Source organism: Saccostrea cucullata, unplaced genomic scaffold (genome assembly GCF_032062105.1).
Source record: "Saccostrea cucullata isolate Sc308-1 unplaced genomic scaffold, CSIRO_AGI_Scuc_v1 ctg2635, whole genome shotgun sequence".
NCBI lineage: Eukaryota > Metazoa > Mollusca > Bivalvia > Ostreida > Ostreidae > Saccostrea > Saccostrea cuccullata.
Genome location: NW_026935621.1, coordinates 32,843 through 57,550, shown reverse-complemented (window position 1 = coordinate 57,550; position 24,708 = coordinate 32,843). Strand labels below are relative to the sequence as shown.

The 24,708-nt window shown below is 34.9% G+C and overlaps 1 protein-coding gene, 1 long non-coding RNA gene and 1 pseudogene across 3 annotated transcripts; 2 read left to right on the top strand and 1 right to left on the bottom strand.

Moving 5' to 3' along the window:
- Window positions 1–219: 219 nt before the first annotated feature.
- On the bottom strand, window positions 220–1,356 carry LOC134243432 (uncharacterized; annotated as a pseudogene).
- An 8,507-nt stretch (window positions 1,357–9,863) lies between these two features.
- On the top strand, window positions 9,864–12,679 carry LOC134243428 (uncharacterized). Of its 2 annotated transcripts, none has more exons than XM_062725672.1 (2): window positions 9,864–9,916; window positions 10,063–12,679. In XM_062725672.1, the coding sequence occupies exon 2, from the start codon at window positions 10,070–10,072 to the stop codon at window positions 11,726–11,728; it is 1,659 nt and encodes a 552-aa protein (XP_062581656.1). In that variant the 5' UTR covers window positions 9,864–9,916; window positions 10,063–10,069; the 3' UTR covers window positions 11,729–12,679. The 2 variants fall into 2 exon arrangements, with proteins under 2 accessions (XP_062581656.1, XP_062581658.1); XM_062725674.1 differs by having other exon boundaries at window positions 9,891–9,916; window positions 10,045–12,679.
- Window positions 12,680–13,444: 765 nt separating this feature from the next.
- On the top strand, window positions 13,445–16,472 carry LOC134243426 (uncharacterized). Its single transcript, XR_009987031.1, has 3 exons — window positions 13,445–14,199; window positions 14,463–14,673; window positions 15,996–16,472. It is a non-coding gene; the product is annotated as an uncharacterized LOC134243426 (long non-coding RNA).
- The last annotated feature ends 8,236 nt before the right edge of the window (window positions 16,473–24,708 follow it).

Below are 24,708 nucleotides of genomic sequence, written 5' to 3'. Positions count from 1 at the left end.
TACAATCACAACTGGCTTGATATGGTAGTAAATCAGCTGATTGTGACGTAGGAACTATATGAATCCCGAACCCGAACTATTTTATAAACCTTTATTACTACATTCTTCCCCGTTTTAATAGGCCCAATATGGCACAAATCAGAACATCCGACTTAATGCCCTTTAAATATAAAAGCAGTATACTGTACAAATATATACAATTTTAAAAATAATTTAAAATCAATATAACATTTTTAAAGCATCTTTGAAGTCTGATAGTAAAATGTCATTTCCAATTCCGGTCAAATGTACTCCATCTCTTCTAAAAAGTGTTCTGTTTTTCCAATGAATTTTATGATTAAATATCACTTTCCCTCCCCTTCTTTCCATGAATGATCCTAATTCTCTATTGATTATCGTTTTCTTGTTTTCTCCCTCCCAGACTTCAATTTTGCCCTAGACTCTTCTAGACAACAGTTCAGAATACATAAAAATTGTATCTGGAAAATTCTCCATATATAAAGAAATGTCATTTTTCATTTTGGTTATGAGAGGAAGAGGACTTGAAAAAGAGATGTCATTAGATCCTAAATGAATTAGAATAATGCTAGGGATTATATCTTTTGTAGCAGAGTGGAGAGTTTCTGTAAGCGAAGACCATTTCATGCCTCTAATTCCATGCCACTTAATGGTGCAATTTTGTAAACCTAAGTCAGTAGAGTGGGTGTCAATAGATATTTGATGGGCCCAATGAATAATTGAAGATCCTATTATGAGTATGTCTTTCTTTTTTGTAAGTTCACAATTTTGTAGAACCTCAGCTGGAGGACTGCTTATATCCAACAGAATACTGAGTATTTTCCAGGGTAACAAACTTGTAAAGTTTTGAGCAGGATAAGGAGACTTTGGTAATGACTGATGTTGCTGGGTTGCATCTAAGTAATATTTTATTTGTACTAAGTCATCCTCTTGCCAAATTGTTCCTAAACATGCAGAAAATTTTTCGTTTGAATTTATAAACGATATCACATTTACTTTATTGAATCTGTTGATCAAAGTAGATATTTTTTCAACCCAAATTTGACCATGAATGTTAATATCATATCTACAGTATGTGGGATCATCAAAATGTTCTTTTTCTATATGTAGCCTCAAAAACCTTTCCTGGCCAAAACCTGATTCACATGTCCAACATGATGCCTTTGGATAAAGAAACCAAGGAATATGTTCTTGAATAACATGTCGTCTGACATGTGTAAACTTCGAGTTACAAACAGGGCACTTTTTCCCTTTTTTTCCTAAAGTGGAACCTTGCACATGGTTTAGTAGAGGTTCTTCTTCATAGTCATGTACAAAACGATCTCCTAAGTCTGACATTTCTAAAACAATTGTAATTTACATTTAATCCAAGTTACTCTTAATATATAAATTTATGAAAATTTTAATTTTCCTGACACTTGTAGGTTTTGATATATTATCATACAGACATAAACCAGTAAAATGAAATAAATATACACTTTAAAAAATTGTTAATTTATCTTTTAATTATTTGTTTCTTCGTTTTGTTTTTATTTACATATAAAACATTAAACAGTTGATAAAACATGTTAGTTATTAATTCACATGTACTTCTGCTAATTAAATCTTGTACATAATCAGATAGGTAATGGGGTCTTTGTCTTGTCCTCTGACCTCTTTTAACCTGTTCTTTTTCTATAGAAAGAGAACTTGAAGCAGTACTGGGGTTTTGAAGATGCATCAGAACATCCGACGCATCATCCCTAGCAAAAAGGTTTGAAAAATCTGATATCACATCATCAGATTCATATGTTGTAGCTGAGGAAGGACAATTAGTCTGCTTTAAAGACCCATCACTTTGATTGAAAAATTTATTCCTGAATCTTTTCACCCGGCAGGGATGATCTAGATATCTACAGAGCTTAATGCGGTCATGGTGTATTACAGATTCTCTGTTTTTCTTATCAATGATCTTAAATAAAACAGGAGATTTGACCTCAGTTATGATATATGGACCCTTCCATGGAGACTTTAATTTTGAACTCTGACCCAGTTTTGTAGCTGAATCAATTTTCAGTACAACATCTCCTACATTGTATGTACTTTGGTATAAATTGGTATCAAAGTATCGCTTTTGTCTATTTTGGGCTTTACAAATATATTCTCTTGCAATTTGATGACATTCTGTAATATTAGATCTTAAATCTTGTAAGTATTCAGGAATTTCTGTCTCAGAGTTGTTCAGGTTGTATGTACCTAGTATCAAATCTATAGGTTGGGTTGTCTCCCTTCCTAAAAACATAAAGTTTGGTGTAAACTGAGTTTGTCTATTTTCAGTAGCTCTAATAGCACCTGCAATTTGCTGTAAATTGAGGTCCCATTCATGTTGTTTGTCTTTTAAATAACACCGAATACTCTGAAGTACTACACGGTTGTATCTTTCAACTTGACCGTTAGACTGAGGATGGTAAGGTGTTGTCCTACTTTTAGCTATTTGTAATAGCTGACATAATTTTTGCATAAGGACACTATCAACATTTTTACCCTGGTCAGAATGTAACTCTGTAGGGCATCCATACCGAGATATAAAATTATCAACTACAGCTTTTGCTACTGTTTCAGAATTTTGGTTTGGTATTGGGACAATTTCTAACCATTTAGTAAATTGATCAATGATCATCAAGATGTATTTATTTTCATTTTTGGTTACAGGAAGAGGTCCTAGTATGTCAATGTGTACACGATGAAGAGGATAACCTGCATTATATTGACCTAAAGCAGCCTTAGCTTTGATGTTGGGCTTTTATTTTTGTTACATACACTACAATTTTCATCATAAAGTTTGGAGTCTTGTGACATACCATACCAAATTGAGCATTGTTCCAATTTTTCATAAGTCTTTGTTCGACCTAAATGTCCTGCTGTTTTGCAGTCATGGCAATGTTTCAATATTTCCGGTTGCATATTTTTTGGAGCTACAAACAAATATCTTGGATTAATATGATCTTCCCATAAGTAATATAGAAGACCATCTTTTAGGTGTAAATGAGATTCACCTGACCAAAGATATCTAACACTGGGACTACTTAATGATAACTCTTTCTGAGATGGTTTTATCCCAGACTCTATCCAGGTCTTGACCTTGTAAATATCACTATCTTCATTTTGATTTTTGTTTATATCTGTGGCAAATCACAATCACACGGAAATCTTCTTTTTGTGTTTATTATGACGATTAAAGGCAAATAACAAATCCACAAGGGATAACAATCACAATACCACATTGGTTAGATGATATGTATTCAATATTTTTTCAATCTAGACTCAATGTAAACTCAATAACCTCAATAATATTTAAGATTACAAAAACTCTCATATATATAGTATTGAAGAAACATCTGGAAATAGAAACTTCTATAAAATTCTAGGTCATCACATTCTGACATATTCTAGAGACTTCTTGAGAATTCACTCATGAAACATATAGAATATTCTAGATTATACATGTACATCATCAAAATTCTAGAAAATACATACATTAAAATTGCGACAGTTCGCAGCGCTCCCATGCCAAGGAAAGTCAATCATTAAATTAGTTCTTTTGTCTCTTCTGATTCATCAGCACACACTTTCTCCCGATCTGAATTGACCATCTCGACTCATTTTGAAATCGGAAATTCCAACTTTTCCTGGGAGATCTTCTTTGAGAACAACATCTAGTGTGTTGAAATTGTTTCCCTTCAAATTTATAGGATGTTTTTTTCACTCCATGGCCAAGTAACTCGAGAGGCTATCTACTATTTTCTGTATTTTGAAGGTTTTTTCAAGTCTTTCAGAGTTTCTCATCATCTGTCGATTCAGACTGGTCTTTATTTCCAATTATCGCATCTTTTGACGAAAACTTCAGGGGCAGACATTTACGAGTATCAATTGACGAATGAAGACAATATTCTGTACTAAATTTGTTTCTGTTATCAATCTGTAAATTATGTAAATTATCTCTGGATGCCTCGAAATTTTCCTGTATTCTTACAGTGAGAATCCATCCTTCCTTTGACGAAAGTAAGTATAGTCCTTGGTTAACTTCAATTTTTTCTGATAACATTAAATCGAGGTAATGGTCATTTCCAATAAGAATGTCTACAATTGAATTTTCTACAGTTTTTGGAAGGGTGTCAGCAAATTGAAAATGTTTATATTGGTGCTGTACTTTTTCAATGATGTAAGGTTGTAATGGTCCTCTTTGTATGGATCCAGTTATTTGAGGCACAACATTCGCATCAATTTTCATGAAGTGTCCATCCTTTAGTTTAATTCTTAAAGAGATTTGCAATGTTTTCATGGTCTTGGGCTTCTTTACTCCAAATGCGTTAAGTGATATTTCTTCTGTTTGTTTCCTCTGCAAATTTAATCTTGAAACCAATTTCTCTGTAACGTATGTTCTGGGATCCAGAGTCCATCAGAATTCTAACAGATTCAACTCTCCTACATTTCAAATCAGATGCATCGATCCTTGCAGTCTGCATTAGCACCATGGTACTTGAGGAGAGTTGTTAACTATTTCTGAGTCACATTAGCACCATTGTACTTGAGGAGAGTTGTTAACTATTTCTGAGTCACATAGTTCGGATGATTCAGCAAGGTGTGAGGTTTCTATTAAAGACAGCATTTTCTTGTTGCAGACTTCGGTGATGTTTCTTTGCCTGATGGCAATGGAAGCATGGTTTATCTACTTTGCATTCTTTGCTAAGATGTCCTGGACTAAGACAAATGTAACATCTTCCCATAATTTTCTGTTTTCTTTCATCAGTTGTTCTGAATTCTGTGCATTCATCACTCCAATGATTTTTTTCACAGAAGATACAAATTGGATGTTTTCTTCCATATTTGTTTCTTATCTGTGATCCTTGAAATAGTGTTGTTAGGGCTTCTGTAGTTGTATGTGGCCTTTCATTTATATATGAAAATTCAGGTGATGAAGATTTTCTATCAGATCGTTCTTCATGACCGGCTAGGTTTTCTGTATTTGTAGACTCTCTGGCTGCTATGTAGTTATCAAGGAATATTCTCAGCTTTTGCACAGTCCACTTTTCTTTCTTTCCTTTCTGTATTTCTAATTGTAATCTGGCTTCTTTTGGTAACTTTGTTATTATCACGGAAACAAAGACATCTTGATTTACGTCCTGTTCCAATGCTTCTAGGCAGCGCATATGCTTTTCTAGTTCATCCAATAATCTACGGAGACTGGAAGTATTATTGAGTGCAGGCTTGATATTTATAAGGTCCACGTAGTGTTTGTTAATCACAGACTGCACATCTCCGAATCGTTCCTTCAATATGGAGAGAGCTACATCATAATTTTCATGGGAGAGCATAAAGCCGGAAATAGCAGTTCTCAATATTGGAAAGCCTTGAGTTTTTGTGGACAGAGGCTTCAAAGGAGTCCCAGAATTCTTTCCACTTTAATTTGTCTCCATTGAATGAAGGTAGTTCAAACTTTGGTAGTTTAACTACTTGAGTTTCTTTCTCTTTGCAAATCTCTTTTCTATGCAATTCTTGAATTTGGAGTTCTTGGAAATGCATCAGTTGTTCCTGCATTTTTGTCTGCAGATCTATCACGTGGTCTATTCTTGGGCCATTTTGTGCTTAAGTTTTCATATATGGAATGTCCCCTCGTTCCAATCTTTTTACCAGTAGTAGAAGATCTTCTGAGTGTTCTGTAACATCTGTGAGCAATTCAAACAACTTCTCACTATCTTCTGTAAATTTTTCAATTTCAGATTCATTGTCTTGTTTTGCTTCCAAGGCAATGGAAAGTTCTTTCATCGATTCTTCTAATTTAACACCAAAGTCCTTTAAACGTCTCAAGGAAGGTTGAATCTGCCTTAACTTGGTTGTGAAATCCTCTTCTTCGGCTTCTGAAGAAAGAAATGTCTTACTTTTAACCATTTCCTTCAGCAGTAGATTCTTGTACCTTGTACAAAGTCCTTTCAAGTATGAGGTTGACATCTTCTTCTTTTCCGTGATAAATTCTTGATTTCAGGCTCCAATTCCAGGGTTCCGGCACCAAACAATGTGATGAATCACAATCACAGGGAAATCTTCTTTTTATAATTTATTATGACGATTAAAGGTAAATAACAAATCCACAAGGGTTAACAATCACAATACCACATTGGCTAAGATGATCAGATGGTTTCTGATATGTATTCACTATATACTTTTTTTTTTATTTCTATAATTCACACTTTTGGGGTTTGAGTTTCAGATTGTATTTTTCAAACCTGGAAATAACTGCCGTGAGATTTTTAGTATGGGACAGCATATCGCTTCCTAAAATGATAACATCATCTAAGTATGCTAAGCATTCTTGCCATATTAATCCCCTTAGAACTTGTTGGATAACTCTACTAAAAGTGGCTGGGCTGTTACATAAACCGAAGGGTAATCTAACATGTTCATACAAGCCATACTTAGTGCTGTTTTGCTTCTGTCTTGTTCATCTGTTAGTACCTGCCAGTAACCTGAAGCCATATCTAGAGAACTGAAAAAAATATTTCCCCCTAAAGTGTCAATGCAATCTTGTATATTTGGTATAGGAAAAGCATATTTTGTTGTAACTTTGTTTAGGGCCCTATAATCTATACAAAATCTCATTTTCCCATCTTTCTTTCTCACTAATACAGGAGGAGAGGCCCACTCTGAATTAGAGGGTTGAATTATACCTTTTTCTAGCATTTGTTCAATATGTTTTTCTCTTCATTTTCAAACCCCATTGGAGTTCTACGCAACTTCTGTTTGATTGGTCTTGCTCCACCAGTGTTAATTTTATGAATTATCTCCCCATTAAAAAGACCTAAATCAAAATCGTCTTTGGCAAAAACATGTTGAAATATGTTTAACAAAGAGAAAACTTCATAATGGTCTTCCTTAGTTAGGTTAGTAATTGATCTATCATATAGGTCTTGTAACTGAGGTGGTAACTGAGATCTTAAATTTTCTGACGATGGTTTAGAAATGGAGTGATTTATGTCAATTTTATTGACAGATATTTGTTCGTCATCTTCCATATCAACCACTTCATCTATTTCCATTCCAAAACCTATATTCTAACCTTTTTTTAAAGTGACAAATCTATCTGTTGGATTTCTAAAGGAAATGCTTGTATGCTCTGAATTAATCACAGAATTCGGAGGCATAATACCCTTAGAAAAGTTTTTTCCGTCTCAATACAAAGTTATCCTTCAAATGATCTGTCAACTTTTACTGGTGTAATTTGAACTGTTTGAGGTGGTATAACTGTTCTTTTCTGTACAGAAATTCTGTATATCTGAACATCATTCTTAGAACCCTCTGTTTTGATCTTAGTGATTCGTACTGATGTTTGATCCAAAGTAAGAGTCAAGTAGTTTTGCATATTGATAATGCTATTGTGTGCTTTCAAAAAATCAAGACCAAGTAATAACGAGTCTGCAATCTCCCCAACCACTACATCCCACCGTTGTACTATTGGCCCCACTCTCAACTTAACCTTTTCTGCTATTTTGGCTTTGATGTTATGTTTACTTGCCTTTATTTAATTTTGGCTTGGGTTTTTCATAACAGTGACTTGTGCTGCAGTATCTATCACAGCATCAATTGTTCTGTTGTTTACAGTACAAGGGACATAAAGGATGTTTTTCAATATATCATCTTTGTAAAGGTCAATTTCTTGTAATTTAAATTTTACTTAAGGACGAGGCCTGTCTCATGTGTCTGAATAGGTTGAAGAATGGCCTACATCTCCAACCTGTTGGAGTTTAAAGGCTTAGACTGGGGTGATGGGGACGTATTCCTACTCTGAAATGGTGACCTACTTCTACGATTAGGACAGTCTCTGGCAAAGTGACCTTCTTGATCACACTTGAAACAAGCTTGTCTGTTTGGGCTACTTGAAGGGGATCTAAGTCTTGTACCCTCTCTACTGTTTGACCTGTAAATATATTTCTGATTTGAAGATTTTAAAATTTTTAGAATATCTTGGATGTTTGTTTTTATTTCTTTAGTGTCATCTTCTAATCTTGTGACCCTTGACTCAAGTTTGGACATTTTTGTTTGTTCTGTGTATGGTGTTGATGTTTGTTTATTGAAAAGATACCTAATCTTGTTAACTTTCTCTTCATCTTCCTCACTATCACTTTCTGAACTTTCAAACTTGACCCTTCTTGTTTCAGACTTTTTTATACCTAAAATGAGCTTTTGGTATGTGATTGCACTTTTCATGTATTGTGTGGCGATGTCTAGTGTGTCTGGATTTTTGTCCATGGCAATGAGTGCAGCTTGTTTATTTGTGCAGCCTCTCAAAAATGCATCTATTGCAACAGTTTGTCGATAGTCTTCAGTTGTGTTTAGGTATCCGTCTGTGGTCATTTCCAGAACCTTATCCGCAAACTCGTCTACGGATTCCTCGGGGCCTTGTTTGATATCTTGAAGTTGTCTTCGTATTATATGAGGCAGGTCTTTCTTGCCAAATCTCTCATTCATTTTTGCACTCAGTTTCTTGAAGCTTCTTTGATCTGAACTTGGTCTGGAACTGAAGTATTTCAAGGCCTTGTCTCGAAGACTCTCAATAAGTTTGTCCAGTTTTTGTTCATCAGACCATTTGTATCTGGACGCAATATGAGAAAACTGTGTAAAGAAGGGTCTCCAGTCGCTCTTTCCATCAAAGGTGGACATTTTTGGTGGACTTGGTCCCTTTGGCTCATTGGTGTCAGGGTTCGCAGATGAAGTCTTTTTGTAACCTTCCTGTGGTGCTAACTTGCCTACTTCTCGGCTGATTTTTTCAACTTCAAGTTGCTTAATTTTGTTATCTAAATGTTGTAACTTACCTACCCATCTGCTGTCTTGCTCGTAAAATTTTTGTTCTAATGTCGCAATTTCTTCATTCTTTGCCGTCATTTTTTACTAATTGTGTTTTCGTAGTTTGCTTTTGTGTTTGCTAGTTTTGTTTCAGATTTTTATTGTAGTTTGTACATTTGTTGTTCATGTTCTGATCTCGATGTATTTTCTAAATCTTCTAATTGCTGTTGTCTAGAAGTGATGTCTTTTTTCTGACTGAACAATTTGTATGTTTTTTCTTTCATTGTGAGCCATATCTGATTGTAATTTTGCAATTTCGTTTAAAACATCTTCAATTTTGGGGTGCTGTGTTTTTTTCTGATTGTGTGTCTCTCAGACTCTCTCCAAAAACAGTCACCTCACTCACAAGGGGGACCCATATTGTGCCCCCTACCTCGGGGTCTGAAATTTTGTGGGTGGAGTACTAAGGGAAAGTTACTACTTCTGTGAAAAATTGGTGATGGTACCATCTCTAGTTTCCGAGATATGGCACCGAGTTTTTAGCCCCATATCATAATACTATACGAATAAACATCGGGCTCGGGGACAGAAGTACTACTTTTCACAGAAGTAGTAACTGTCCCTTAGTACTCCACCCACAAAATTTCAGACCAAGGGGTAGGGGACTTCGAAAAAAGGTCTAACGGACATGTTCGTATAGAAATTCACATGACATACATAGCTGCATGCACAAAACTAATGGAAATAAATACATCAATATATTGTATCAGAAATATGGTTATTTTTGTTATTGCTGAAATGCAGGTAACAAAATCCGATGATAATCAGCATGCACAAAATTTTTCTGGTTAAGTGTGACCTCTAGCTTCGCACCTAGGAAATATTGATCCTTAGTAGTGCCTGACGCCGTGACGTCAGGCAATAAATTCAACAGGTAACCTCTACCCCGCCCTCTAAATTCGTAAATCCACCACAATACTAAATCGAAAGTTAAACTTCAAGTGGTATTTTAATGAGCCAAGATAGAGAAAGAACGCAATAATTTAAGCAGAAAATAATAAAGAAAATATAACTGATCGGGGTTAGTTAAATCTGCCTCTAATATATTTACGGTGGAGGGAATTGCGGGATTTGGGCATAAATGAATTCTTTTAGAGAAAAGTCGAATAAAAGTTGAGCATAAATTATGTAATATTTATAAACCAACAGGTCAACTTTATCTTTTAGGAGGAAGATGGCGACTTCATCTTCTTGGGCACAGGATGTGATCACGTGTGATCTTTGTGACAACCCCACCCAGCAGTTCTGTAACAGCTGTCAGGTCAGTTTGTGTGGGGGTTGTATTAATAAACATGTAGAAAGTCTGAAGTCTCAAACACATGACATTGTTCCTTTTAAAGACAGAAGAGAAAGGCTCGTATTCTCCTCATGTGCTTCTCATCCCAACCAGAAATGCGAGGGACATTGTCAACAGTGTGATGTCCCCGTCTGCTTCAGATGTCTCACGGGTCCCCACAGGCCCCATACCATCATAGATATGTCAGAAGTGGTACAACAGATGAAAGAAGAAATCAAGAAAGAAACAGAGGAAATTGAGTCGTTTATTTCAAGATTCGCACTAAGTGGAGCGAATATTGATCTAAAGATATCTAAAATGACTGAAAAATTTGAAACAATGGAGAGAGAGGGAGAAAATCTGAGAAAATCCTGGCATGAAGAAGTAGACAACATTTTCGACACACTACAATCAACAATTAGGAAAATGAAGGATGGAAGACTCACAGCTCTCAGATCACACCAGTCCAGGCTTCATGATTCGGGGACAAAATTAGCAAGGATAACAAAGGAAAACAAGAAAATCCTAAAGTCCAATAAAGTGTCTGATGTTACAAGCTACAAATCAGAACTTACGGATTTCAGAGACATTCCTACAGATGTTGATGTGAAGATTCCTTCCCTAAATAGCAACACAGTCCAGGGGAGAGAACTCAGCATAGAATTAGGAGAATACAAGGCTACACTGACACAGACATCTATATCCAGTCTGACAGATGAAGTATCCATTTTATCCGTGAGAAAACTATTGGACAAAGCTAAAGTTATTGCTACCATTCCTTCTAGAATAAAGTCATTACGTCATATTATCTGTACCAGAAACAATGAAGCTTGGGCTTGTAGTGGAGATAGATTCATAAGACGTATTGACATACGTGGTTCTATAAAGGAGAAGATCGCCACCAAGTGTAAACCCTCTCCAAATGAAATTTCAGTGACCAGGAAAGGAGAACTGATATACAGTGATCATGACAGCAGAACAGTGAACATCGTCAGACAGGGGAAGATAGAGACACTAATCACTCTACCTCGGGGGTGGCATCCTGATGGACTGTGTTGTACCAGATCAGGGGACATACTAGTTAGTATGTACACTACCGATAAAAGTCATTACAAAATAGTCCGATTTCAGGGACAAACAGCAATACAAGAAATAGATAAAGATGCCCGTGGACAAAATATATTTGAAGGTGGGCAACCAGGGGTCTTGGTGGACGAGAATAACAACGGAGACATATGCGCCTCTGATTTTGATACCAGTACAGTGATAGTAATGGACAAGACAGGAAGAGTTCGATTCCGTTACGATGGTACACCAACCAGGAGGAAGAAATCATTTGGTCCTGCGTACATTAAGACAGATTCATTGAGTCAGATTATTTTAATTGATATTATTAATGACTGTCTTCATCTCTTAGATGAGAATGGACAGTTTTTAAGATGCATTAGCAATTGTGGACTTCGGAATCTTGGTGGACTGAGTGTGGACAGTGAGGGGAGGTTGTGGGTAGGGTGTTTTGATTCAGGTGATATTAAAGTCATCCAGTACATGGAGTAAAGGAATCACCCACTGTAATATGTGTATATATCCAAAAATGATCTTTTATACGAATGTCGGCAGGCTAATTACCAAAAGCTTTAAATGTTTTAGCTGCAGAACTGTAGCTCTCCGAAAAATATATTGACAGACCAGAGAGCTGCAGTGCCACCCAGTGAAAAAAAACTGTATATTTAATGCGCACAAAAAGTGCGCTGTTTCTCGATTTATTTCTCCATGTTTTTCAAACTGTCATCTCAAAATAATACTAACAGTATATTCGTAACATATTTTTTCACTGTTTCTACAACAAAAAATTTCTTATATATTATTGTTATTAGCCCTCCTGGCCCTGAAATTGAGATCATCGAAAATTTCGTCTATTTGTACTGCCATTTTTGTTTGCAAGATAATTTGGTCTAACATTCTTTGTTCAGATGTCATTTACGAGAGTACTAAAATTAATATAACCAGAAGTCTCTGTCGAGACTGTAGCTCTACTGGTTTGTACTTATAACAAATGATGAGAAAAGAAGCCATTGCCACCAGACCAAAACTGTAGAAGGAGTAGCGTTTTAAAGGAATTTCACAGACATTTTTATTTTTAGTAACAATGGCAACACCGTTCATCGAAATCAAAAACCCATGCACTATTTTATCTTAGTGTAGTATACTTGTGTGCAAAGGTATATTGAAATCAGACCAAAATTGTAGGAGGAGTAGCTTTTTAAAGGAATTTTTACAGAAAATTCTATTTTTAGTAACCATGGCAACACTGTTCATCGAAATCAAAAACCGGTCTGTCAATATATTTTTCGGAGAGCTACAGTTCTGCAGCTATAAATGTATAAAATCAAATTTAATTTATGAACTAAGGATTAAGAGCAAAGGTCTCGTTATTAAACGATATTAAATTATACAAAGGAAAGTTTCCTCTCTACAAACTATGCTATGGTAAAAAAAAATTGCAGATTTCTCATGGATTAAACCTACACCATGGTAATCTTGAGTATCATTTTTTAAAGAATCTTGATAAAAATGTTTACTACTGTAGAAGTACTTTTTCCGCGTGGTATTAATTTACGCTATGTACTCGGTCACAAATTTTCCGCGGAAATTTGTCCAAGCGTACTTAATATAAATGTAAGGCATATAGTGACAATCTAGAAAATCCGCGTAATTTTCTACCCGTGGATTAAACAGAAATTGAGATTCCGCGGAATTATGACCCCGTGGAAAAAAGTACGTCTACAGTATTGAAACAATGGAAATATACTTATAGTCAATAGAAACGCAACACACTTATTTTAGGGTGGAAATTATATATGGGTTATAACTATGTACCAAAAAAGTTAGGAAATCTTAAACTTTGCCAAATCAGTTATTTAACGGTTACATGAAGGATTTGGAGATAACGAACATTATTATATAGTTTATTCATAGTCCCTCTATAATCTATACAAACGCAAAGAGTTCATAACGCTACATATTCACCGGATTTTAGGCCGTATTCACCGGAGGGTCAATGCGCGTGCCACGGCATTGTGACTTCACAAAAAAAAACATCAAACAACGTTGTAATCAATGGTTGCAACGGCCGCAGCGAGCTACGTATCTGAACAGAATAACAATTATTCAAACCTATTTCAGGATCATTTTTTAACATTTGGACGTCTTACACATAGCAAAAGGAAAACGTATTCTGGAAATTTTTTTAATTTTCAACAATGAAAGATCGAAAATAAAAATGGTGTCGTCATACAGCCTTCAATGTTATTTATTCAAATCCCGACTATATAATAAAACAATTATATACTTTATAGGCGGAAGCCGCCTATTGCATTTGCTTTGATGACCTTTTTACCTCTCAAGATGTCAAAGGTCAATTTTGCCCTCTGACATGGTACTCCAAACGGATGTATCTTAAACTATGGGCATACAACCGTTACTCGTATTCGACACCCTTTCCAATCTTTATCGTTATTATCATATCAAAAGCGTGTGTTATGGCTGAATTTATTTTAACAATTTATTTTGATTTATGAAAAAAAGTCCAATGAAATAATAGCCTAATAATAGAACTAATAGTTACTTTAGTACTCCTGATACATTTCACGCTTGAGAGAAGAACGAACGACAGCTCTGTATGTTTAAAACAAAAACAAATGGGGTTCAACATCACGGGGTCCTGAAGCGATGTTTAGAAATATTACGAGGGACAAAATAGTTCAAGTAGGTATAATTATATTTAAGAATTAATGACAGGTACATGTATACAGCTACTGATGAACTAATTTTTTAAATAATCTATTGGAAAATAGAAGAAAAGAGGTATGTAGTTTCTTTTATCAATTGTTTATTTATACTTATGTACTACTTCCGCGTAATAATCTAACATGAGACGATTCAGCGTGAAATTATTGTAAACAAACCCACATGGAGTACAAATGATTTACAATGGAAGTGACAGGCTTCTCTTCAACATTAGCTAGGTAATTCACGTTGTCTGATTAGCTTATCTTTCATTGTGACCTTTATCTTTATTGTTTTAACTTGAAAATGTCGCCTCCCTATGCAGACATGCTTTAATTAGATATCGTAACATGATACCTGTTTTGGTCGGTCTTGATCGAACGAACTGATACTGTATCTGCAAATAATTTCATGCATGCCTGGAAGAAATTATTTGAGGAATTATCATGCCCAGTCTATGTATACATTTATATATCCTGCATTTAATGTAAATATGTTGAAGGATGGACCAAAGCTATGAAAACTGGACAGTCTCAAAGACACAATTTTAGTCAGTATAGATGTGTCCCTATGGAGGCAGCTAACAAAGAGCAGGATAATTAACATTGCATGGTGAACATGTAGAAATTTCGCTCTGTGTCATCTCTAAATCAGAAAAACTCAATTCAGCACAACCGCAGTCAGATACACTATTCTCATGATTCTGTCAGAAGGTGAGTACATGTATATTTCAAGTGGGAAAAGTGTCATAAATTATGATACATATATGTTTGATAGCATAATGAATGTTCTTGTTATAATGACAGATATGAACCGAATATTTTTTGAAAGTATAATTTAATATTTTCTATTTTTGTTAAATTGATTTATTTTCTTTTTAATTTTTCAAATACACCAAAGTAACTTTTATCAGTCTATGTCCTGTATATCTTATATACATTTAATCTGTTTTCTTGCAAATGCATGATTACGAACAATAGTAGGCTTTTGAGAGAGAGATCAGATAGAGAGAGAGAAATACTGGAAAATATTAGGGAAGTCAAATCGATCAAATCATTTGATAATTAATGATCGCTTTCTCCGGTTGAATACTCGGTTACTAACGGTAAAATGTAGATAAAAGATTGTTCTTGAGCCTAGTTAATCTCTATTAACCCACAAAAATGTACAAATAAACAATGATTCGATTGGAAATTATTTTTTAGTACTTAAGTTATCTATCAAATAAAAAGCAAAAAAAAATTATGCACAATTGGTACACCAAAAATTACAAAAGGTTGTTTTGGATCTATTTGATCAACGCAAAGGGAGGACAAACTGTTGTGCAGGTTTGTTTATTAAACTAGCGAAACTTCAAAAATAAGATATGGATGTTGAAGGGATTGCATGCTCATAGTCTTATAATAATTCATTTATTGGTTGTTTCCAGTTTATACACTAAAGTTAATTAGCAAATTGACTTTCATCTGTTTTGAATCTTTAGTTATTTATTTACTGTTGAAGTGGGTAGCGGCATTTCTATGCATGTCATATTTCACTGCTGTGTACTGCAAATACTTCAATCATTGTGATGTATACTTTAAACAATCGTTGAAGTCACTCATGCAAAAATTAAGGACCACAATAGTTGAGAACGACTATGTGCCTGCTAATTGGTCAGTAATTGCTGTATATTCACAGCTACATGTAGAGGTGATAAGGGGTGTTTTACAGCTAGGTGTAGATGAAAACATGCTAATTACTGTTTGCATATTTAAGTAAATATTGATAAGTTTTGATAAAAATATTTACTTTGAAAAAAGAAATTATTTAATATACATCCGAGTAACCGAGTATCCATTTTTAGTATTCAATACTTGGACGTTGGATCGAGTACACGGTTAATTTGACGTCCCTAGAAAGTATATTAAATATATCATAAAGACTATTTGAAGTCCTTGATTTCATTTATTGAAAGTCGGATAAGTTGTAAAGGAATATTTGCTAAATATAATTATGAGATATTCTTTATTTTTTTCACTTATTCACTTTGTAGAAAATTCTAACAAGAGACAGCTGTCAGGAGAATGGTGGAGACAATCTCCAGAAAAGAAAACGCTACTGATATTAGGATGCATGTACCAATATTTTACGATCCCGAAAGACAAATTTACCACAGGAATAAAAAAAAATATTGTCTGGCTTTCAAGGGCCTGCTATGGTAGGAGCTCTCCTGAAAAAATATCCAATGGATTTATTGTGGACATCATGACACAGGGCTCACCTGTCATCAGCATTAAAGACTTGTGATTTGTTCTACCTGGGCCATACGTGTATTGAATCAAGACATTTTATAGAATCACAAGCACATTGTAAATCTATGTAAGGTCTTCTATGTATGTTGCATCCTTATTTGATTTGCAACTTAACAAGACTTCGTTTCATTTGTACTATGTCAACTTAATATACAGAAAAAAAAACAATAGCAGTTGTGATGTTTAATGTTTTCTATTACTCATTAGTACTCATTTTTGTGTGAAATTTAATAGTTATCCATTTCTTGTTCCCAAAAACCATATCTTGCAAATTTTATGTATAATTGCAACTTGCATTTCAATTTTATCTTGTTATACTTTACAAAAAATAAATGTTAAAATGATCATATTGCTATTGACTTCATCTATTCTCATCTCTCCGCTTCAAAAGGGAAACATATTGTTAATTCTTGTTCCTTAGATTCAATCCTTCAAAATATTTATTAACACCCCCCCCCCCATAAGATAGATATTATACTTCAAATATGTGCCTTTAAAGTTTTGCACATGAGGACTTGCAATCATGCTTCCGCCTATCAGTACTTTCAGTACTTTGATTTGGTGTTGAATATGGTTTGTTATTCACCAGGAAAATATCCATATTGACCTCGGCTTCGCCTTGGTAAATCTCAAATATATTTTCAGTGATTGCGAATAAAATCACCTGCTATGCATTTTCAAATTCACATTTGATCAATTAACACATTTTAAAAATAAAAATCATAGGTATCCAGGCTTTTATAGAAATTCCACAATTTTTATACATATAATGTACTTTAATTTCTTTTATTTTCCTCGATCATTTTACGATGCAAAGTGTATAAAGATTCTCCTGTCATTGCAAAGCACCATAAATCACTTCTAATTTCATATCATATTAATAAACATTGGTATCTATGGTTAGATTAAAATGAACATCAATTTCTTGATATATGTAATTTTAAAATGCCTTTACGGGGTAAAAATTTCGACATTTTATTAGACCTTTCTGAGAACTTCAAAGAGCCTTGACGCACATTTATAGGTACATGTATATAATGAAAATTATTGCATGAAAAGATTTAATTTTCAAACCTCGTTTTGAGACTTAAATTATGAATTTTAAAAATTAAAGAGTTTTCCTTCCTAGCTGAGGATATGAGTCCCTTAATATTGTTTTATACGCCATGTATTTATGTATGTGTATATACCGTAAATCTGGAAATTTTTACTGGAGATAAATTTTTAGCAAATTTGCGCGTGTATTGCATTCGCATAAATATTTTTCTTAAAAATAAATCATTATGTAAAGAATTTTTTTTCCTGAAAGCTGGTGTCTATTTTTAACTCAGTGAATAAGCGTCGGTAAGCACTGGTCATTTTTAAAAAGAAACCTGAGTGTTTATACTACAGTAACTGTAACTACATGTACAAGCTAATTACCCATGCGTGTAAATTGCCCTCATTATAGGCAATATCGTCTGATGTTATGTCGCTTTTTAATTATTTTGCCAAGAAAGAGAGACCAGTTATTTTATCTAACCACGTATCAACACGGGCGATAACTCAAACTCAGTACATTTACTAGAGTGTTCCATATGTAAACACAGCGTGTAAATTTTAGGTGAGAAAAAACCAAACGTTGAGAAAATTAGTTATATTTTTGTCATTATTTGGATTATATTTTAGGTTGAAAGGCAAACACAACCTCTAAAAGGTTTGTTGTAATTCATTTAGAAGTCATTTCATTGCAAATACTTTTGTATTTTTATATTCAAAATTGTTTCGGAGCGATTCTGCAATTTCTTGCCGCGTTGCGACTATATTGTTGGTATTCTAACTGTGCATACTATGTTTGCACATATGTGAACCTGAACATGTGTTTTTAATTTGCATGCTAATTTATGTTTTTAATTTTTTCTTGTGATTTTTAATTGTGATAGTCGGTTTAAGAGCTCTACAGTGCTCACGTTTCTTGTTATGCTATTGTATAAAATGCCGATTTCATATAAAAAAAATATTTCTTACTTTCCAGATTTTTGGTTGTAATATAGTCTTAAAGACTCTTATAGGAAATTACTTCACATTACAAAAATACGAAAAAAGAAAAGTAAATGCAATTTTCATCAGCAAATTAACATGCCCTTTTTCTTCATTTATTTCCCAAAAAATAGTCGTTAATTTAAGATGGATAACTTCAAGATAGCGTGTTACTTTCAAATTCTTTAAATTAACTTAAAACGAGCTTCCATGGCCTTCATTTCCTGGACCTCATCAGTCATTTGTCCTGGATTTACCTGGGATCCCAATGGGATCCCTCTTCAGGATCCCCAGCCTCTGGATTTTATTATCGCATCTGAATTTAGAAGATCCATCCTTGTCCCTGAAGTGTTATTGATTGCTTGAAAATTTATGATTCGCAAAGTACAAAATGTATTCAGCAAATTTTAAAAACTCATTTTAATCCCATGAAATGTTTCTCCTCATGTACACACCATAAGTGTCCGAAGATTAGGCGCTCTCCATGTCATTCTGTAAATGACGAAAGAAAAGTACATATAGGTCTATCCTTCCATACTTGAAATTAAAATGTTGATTTTAAATTATAGAGTGGTAGACCTATATATTCTTAATCTTAATCGAGGATGGTATCCACATGGACTGCGTTGTATAAGACCTGGAGACGTACTAGATACTTTGTGTGAACTCTTTATGAGAGTTATTACAAAATAGTGAGATCTCAGGAACAATAAGTACAGGTAAATAGTATCAGAGGGGGAGGGGGGGGGGGGGGTTGCAGGGGACCTAAACACCATACTTTTTCTCCCCTGATCTGGTACAGTAATTTTACATTTTAAAATATTTATATCAAAAGAATGTTCCCTTTTGTTGTAGCATAAATAAATCATCAACATGCGGAATTGAATTAAAATAATATTGATTGTGAAAGAAAGTTAAGCCCCCGCAGTAGCTGCTGGCACAAAAAAAGATTCCTCCCTGCTCAATGGCGCTGAGTGCCGAGTATAGGATAAAATTTGCAACTCTCCACTGGCAAGTGGTGGCGTCTCCATATAAGTGAAAAATTCTTGAGAGGGACGTTAAACAAGATGCAAACATATTCCTTCTCGGCACCAAATCCCACTATTGTTTCCAGAATAATAGCTCTGTGGATGTGACAGCCAGAGTCTGATTTCAATAAAAAGGTACTACCGTCAAGATCATCACAGGACACAGTTACAGGGTTTTGAAGTCGCATCATTTGATGTGATATTAATAATAATTGTCTTCATATTTTAAATCAGAACTGACAGTTGTTGTGTTGAGAAGTGTAGTTGTTTGAGATATTTTGGGTCGAGTTTGAGACAGAGTGGAGAGGTTATGGATAGGGTAATCTCAGATAAAAGAAAAATACATTACAGTACATGTATATATGTGTTACTTTTTGAAGAATTCGTATTGCCTACAGCTTTAAATGTTAGAAAGATCAAATTTTATTACTGAACTCAGTATTGAGAATCTAGAACAAAGTCCTTAAAATTAAAAGAAGGTTTGGAATACATCAATGGAAAATTAATTTTCTCTTCATAAATTATTCCATAAAAAAGAAAAGTATTGAAAATTCCTTATGGATTGAACCCAAGCCATTAAATTGTTGAGAGGTAAGGGTTTTTAGAGGCTGTAAGGGGAAGAAGTATTTGAATCAGAATTGTATATCTGATAAGCATAATTGGCGTAAAAGTGTGTGTTGAATGGAAAACTAAATATCTATTCAGAATTATTCGATTATTCATATTTAAACGTGACTATATCTAAGTAATATAAGAATAACTTCTATAGCAACTAAAGCAAAGTTTTAAACAATTGCAAAAGGGAATCCCCTCCTTTCGAAATACTTCTGCGGACACACAGTCTGATTTCAATATAACGGTACTTCATTTAAGATCATCCCAGCACACAGTTACAGACTCATTGATTCAAATCATATAAACAATGAATAGAATATCAAACGAAATTATATCGTATAACTTTGATTGGGACAGTTTACACTTAATTTGTTCTACGGTGCGACCGTTGGGGCGAGCGCAGTTATTTACTATCAAAAACCTTTACAAAGCTTTTACTTGCACAGCCTATCCTCAGTTCATTGAAAAAAGGAGAAAAGAATGAAAAGAAATCACTTCCCAGGCACCGGGATCGAGATTCCGAACTTTTCGGAAGTTTCCGACAAAATCGGAAATACCTGAGCCGTTTCTGTGACGAAAGTGTGACGTCAAATAAAAAGACCTGTTGACTATGAAAGCAAACAATAGTTTTGTGGCATGGAGATTGCATTAAATCGCTGTTTGTAATTTTTTTCAAGTACGCTGTTGCTATGTTTCAGCCACTATGTTGCTATGCATCGCAAAGGAATATTGGGAGTTTGGAATTTTTTCACGCGTTGAGATAAAAATTTCTTGGAACTATGTGCAGATTACAACCTGAATTTCCTCCGTTCGTATACGTAAGTCTATTGAGCTCGCTACGCAAGCGGCGCTTGGCGCCGCCTCGCTGCGCTCGCTATAATTTATATGAAAAAAGTAAACTGCTCGAATTCATGTTATAGCAGTATAATTTGGTTTCCTATATAATTCATTCCTTATAGTTTAATTTTCAATTATTAAGTATATAAAACAAAACGATTTCTACCTTAAATAGCCTTCAAATTGTTCATATTTTAAACGCAACGTCAAGCAGCTTGATGCGTTTTTATACCCGCACTTTCTAAAGAAAGTTCGGGTATATTGTTGTTACTCATGTCCGTCCGTCCGTCCGTCTGTCACACTTTTCTTCCCTGAACTCCTCCTACATTTTACACAGTAGCTTAATCATCTTTTAAGAGATGGTTGGTGGTGTCATGTAGATGTGCAGTAAGGTTTCGGAATTTTGATTTTGCCCCGGGGGGTCAAATGGGGGTCGAAAAATGACGTTTTTTGTGCAAAAAGTCCCTTCTTCCCTGAACTCCTTCTACATTTTACTCAGCAGCCAAATCACCTTTTGAGAGATGGTTGGTGGTGTCATGTAGATGTGCAGTAAGGTTTCGGAATTTTAATTTTGCCCCGGGGGGTCAAATGGGGGTCGAAAAATGACGTTTTTTGTGCAAAAAGTCCCGTCTTCCCTGAACTCCTTCTACATTTTACTCAGCAGCCAAATCACCTTTTGAGAGATGGTTGGTGGTGTCATGTAGATGTGCAGTAAGGTTTCGGAATTTTAATTTTGCCCCGGGGGGTCAAATGGGGGTCGAAAAATGACGTTTTTTATGTAAAAAGCCCCATCTTCCCTGAACTCCTCTTACATTTTACTTAGCAGCCAAATCATCTTTTGTGGGATGATTAGTGGTGACATGTAGATGTGCAGTAAGGTTTCGAAATTTTGATTTTGCCCCGGGGGGTCAAATGGGGGTCGAAAAATGACGTTTTTTGTGCAAAAAGTCCCGTCTTCCCTGAACTCCTTCTACATTTTACTCAGCAGCCTAATCACATTTTGGGGGATGGTTGGTGGTGTCATGTAGATGTGCAGTAAGGTTTCGGAATTTTGATTTTGCCCCGGGGGATCAAATGGGGGTCGAAAAATGAAGTTTTTTATGCAAAAAGCCCCATCTTCCCTGAACTCCTCCTACATTTTACTTAGCAGCCTAATCATCTTTTGGGGGATGATTAGTGGTGTCATGTAGATGTGCAGTAAGGTTTCGGAATTTTGATTTTGCCCCAGGGGGTCAAATGGGGGTCGAAAAATAATGTTTTTTATACAAAAAGCCCTGTTTTCCCTGAACTTCTCTTACATTTTACTCAGCAGCCTAATCATCTTTAAGAAGATGGTTGGTGGGGTCATGTAGATGTGCAGTAAGGTTTCGGAATTTTGATTTTGCCCCGGGGGTCAAATGGGGGTCGAAAATTGATGTTTTTTATGCTAAAAGACCTGTCTTCTCTGAACTCCTCTTTCATTTTACTCAGCAGCTTAATCACCTTTTGGGAGATGGTTGGTGGTGTCATGTACATGTGCAGTAAGGTTTCAGAATTAAGATTTTGCCCCAGGGGATCAAATGGGGGTCGAAAAATAACGTTTTTCATACAAAGAGCCCTGTTTTCCCTGAACTCCTCTTACATTTTACTCAGTAGCCTAATCATCTTTTGGGGGATGGTTGGTGGGGTCATGTAGATGTGCAGTAAGGTTTTGGAATTTAGATTTTGCCCGGGGGGGTCAAATGTGGGTCGAAAAATGACGTTTTTTGTGCAAAAAGCCCTGTCTTCCTTGAAGTCTTCCTTAAATGTTACTCAGAAGACTAATCATCTTTTAGGAGAGTTAAATATTTTGAAAATTATGTAAAACATCAACGTCAAGGGGTAACAAGATGTGTTTGTGAAACACTATGCGCCCGGCGTCAACAAAGTTCGAAAAAGCTATTTTTAGCATATAGGTCACAGTCAAGGTCACAAGGTCATTGACCTTGATGTTGTTTGTAAGAACTTAATTAGTGGGGTATGCATACTAAATATGAAGTACCTATCTCCTATGGTTCAAAAGTTATGGCAAAAAGTGGAAAAAGCTATTTTTATCATATAGGTCACAGTTAAGGTCACATGGTCATTGACCTTGGTGTTGTTTGAAAGAACTTTATTAGTGGAGTATGCATACTAAATATGAAGTCCCTATCTCTTATGGTTCAAAAGTTATGGCAAAAAGTGGAAAAAGCTATTTTTAGCATATAGGTCACAGTCAAGGTCACAAGGTCATTGGCCTTGATGTCATTTGAAGGAACTTTATTAGTGCAGTATGCATACCAAATATGAAGTCCCTATCTCCTAAGGTTCAAAGGTTATGGCAAAAAGTGGAAAAAGCTATTTTTAGTATAAAGGACACAGTCAAGGTCACATGGTCATTGACCTTGGTGTTGTTTGAAAGAACCTTTTTAGTGGAGTATGGATACCAAATATGAAGTCCCTATCTCCTATGGTTCAAAAGTTATAACAAACAGTTGAAAAACCTATTTTTAGCATATAGGTCACAGTCAAGGTCATGAGGTCATTGACCCTGATGTCATTTGAAAGAACTTTATTAGAGGAGTATGCATACTAATTATGAAGTCTCTATTTCTTATGGTTCAAAAGTTATGACAAACAGTTGAAAAACCTATTTTTAGCATATAGGTCACAGTCAAGGTCACAAGGTCATTGACCTTGATGTCATTTGAAAGAACTTTATTAGAGGAGTATGCATACCAAATATGAAGTCTCTATCTCTTACGGTTCAAAAGTTTTGGCCAAGGTTAAAGTTGACAACAGACAAACAGATAAACAGACAAACAGACAGGACAAAAACAATATGCGCCCTGAAAAAATTCGGGCGCATAAGAAAACATCGCATGCTGGGAAACACCTTGAATTCTTATGGGTAATTTATGTACATGTCAAATGTGAGAGTCATATCTCATCTCAATCAAAAGTTATAAGCAAATGCAACATTTTTGAAAAGTAGGTTAGGCTTGATCACTTCAAGGTCAAGGTCACAGTGTTAAAGTCATGATTTATTTGGAAAGGTCTTATCACAGGTAATAATATACATGCATTATGATATGAATGCCCTAACTTTTCTCTTTCAAAATGATGAATTTATAACCATTTTATTTTTTTTGCAAGTTGGTCAAACTTCTAGGTCACATGTAAAAAAAAAAAACCATGCCATTCTCACAGGTAAATATACTAATACATAAGTTTAATATGAATGTCTCTTCTCATTCACTAGATATGACCGTGATAACCAAGGTTAAATTTATTGAGACAGATGGACTGAGTCTGACATACAAATGTACATATTTCTTTATGAATTGGGTAAAATTGGCCCAGTGGTTCTAGAGAAGTTAAAAATGTAAAAAGTTTTCAGACAAACAGATGGACAACACGTCACGACAGACATTATATGCTAAGGAAACCAAAAAAGCTCAAATGAGTGTTTTGAAAAGGTTACAATATGGTTGGAGTATTTGAAAAGCTGTTTTTTTTTCCTGCAGAGATATGCATGACCAACATATTCATGTTTTATATTTTCTTTAGTGATTTGTTTGTTTGTTGTGAATACATCTTCCCTCTTATGGAGACACCACCAAATAATAATGAAGATAAGATGTGTTTGTGAAACACTGATGTCCCAGTATGGAAGCCTATGGCGGAGGTTGAAGTTTCTCAAATATATGTCAAAATCAAAGGTCAAGGTCAAAGGGTTCAAATTGTTAGTATCAGAAGAAAGTCTTGTCACAAGGAATGCACATGTGAAATAAAGAAATCCCTAGTAATTCCTGTTCAAAAGTTAATTGCCAAGGTTAATTTTTTTGTTTAAGTGGTTCAAACTCTAGGGTCAAGGTAAAACATATTTATACCTGTTGACAGTTCACAATGAATACAATATGTCATGATAAGTATGAAAGCCCTAGCACCTACTGAT

Coding starts and splice junctions, on each gene's coding strand:
- LOC134243428 (XM_062725672.1), top strand. CDS start 10,070: ATGGCGACTTCATCTTCTTGGGCACAGGATGTGATCACGTGTGATCTT.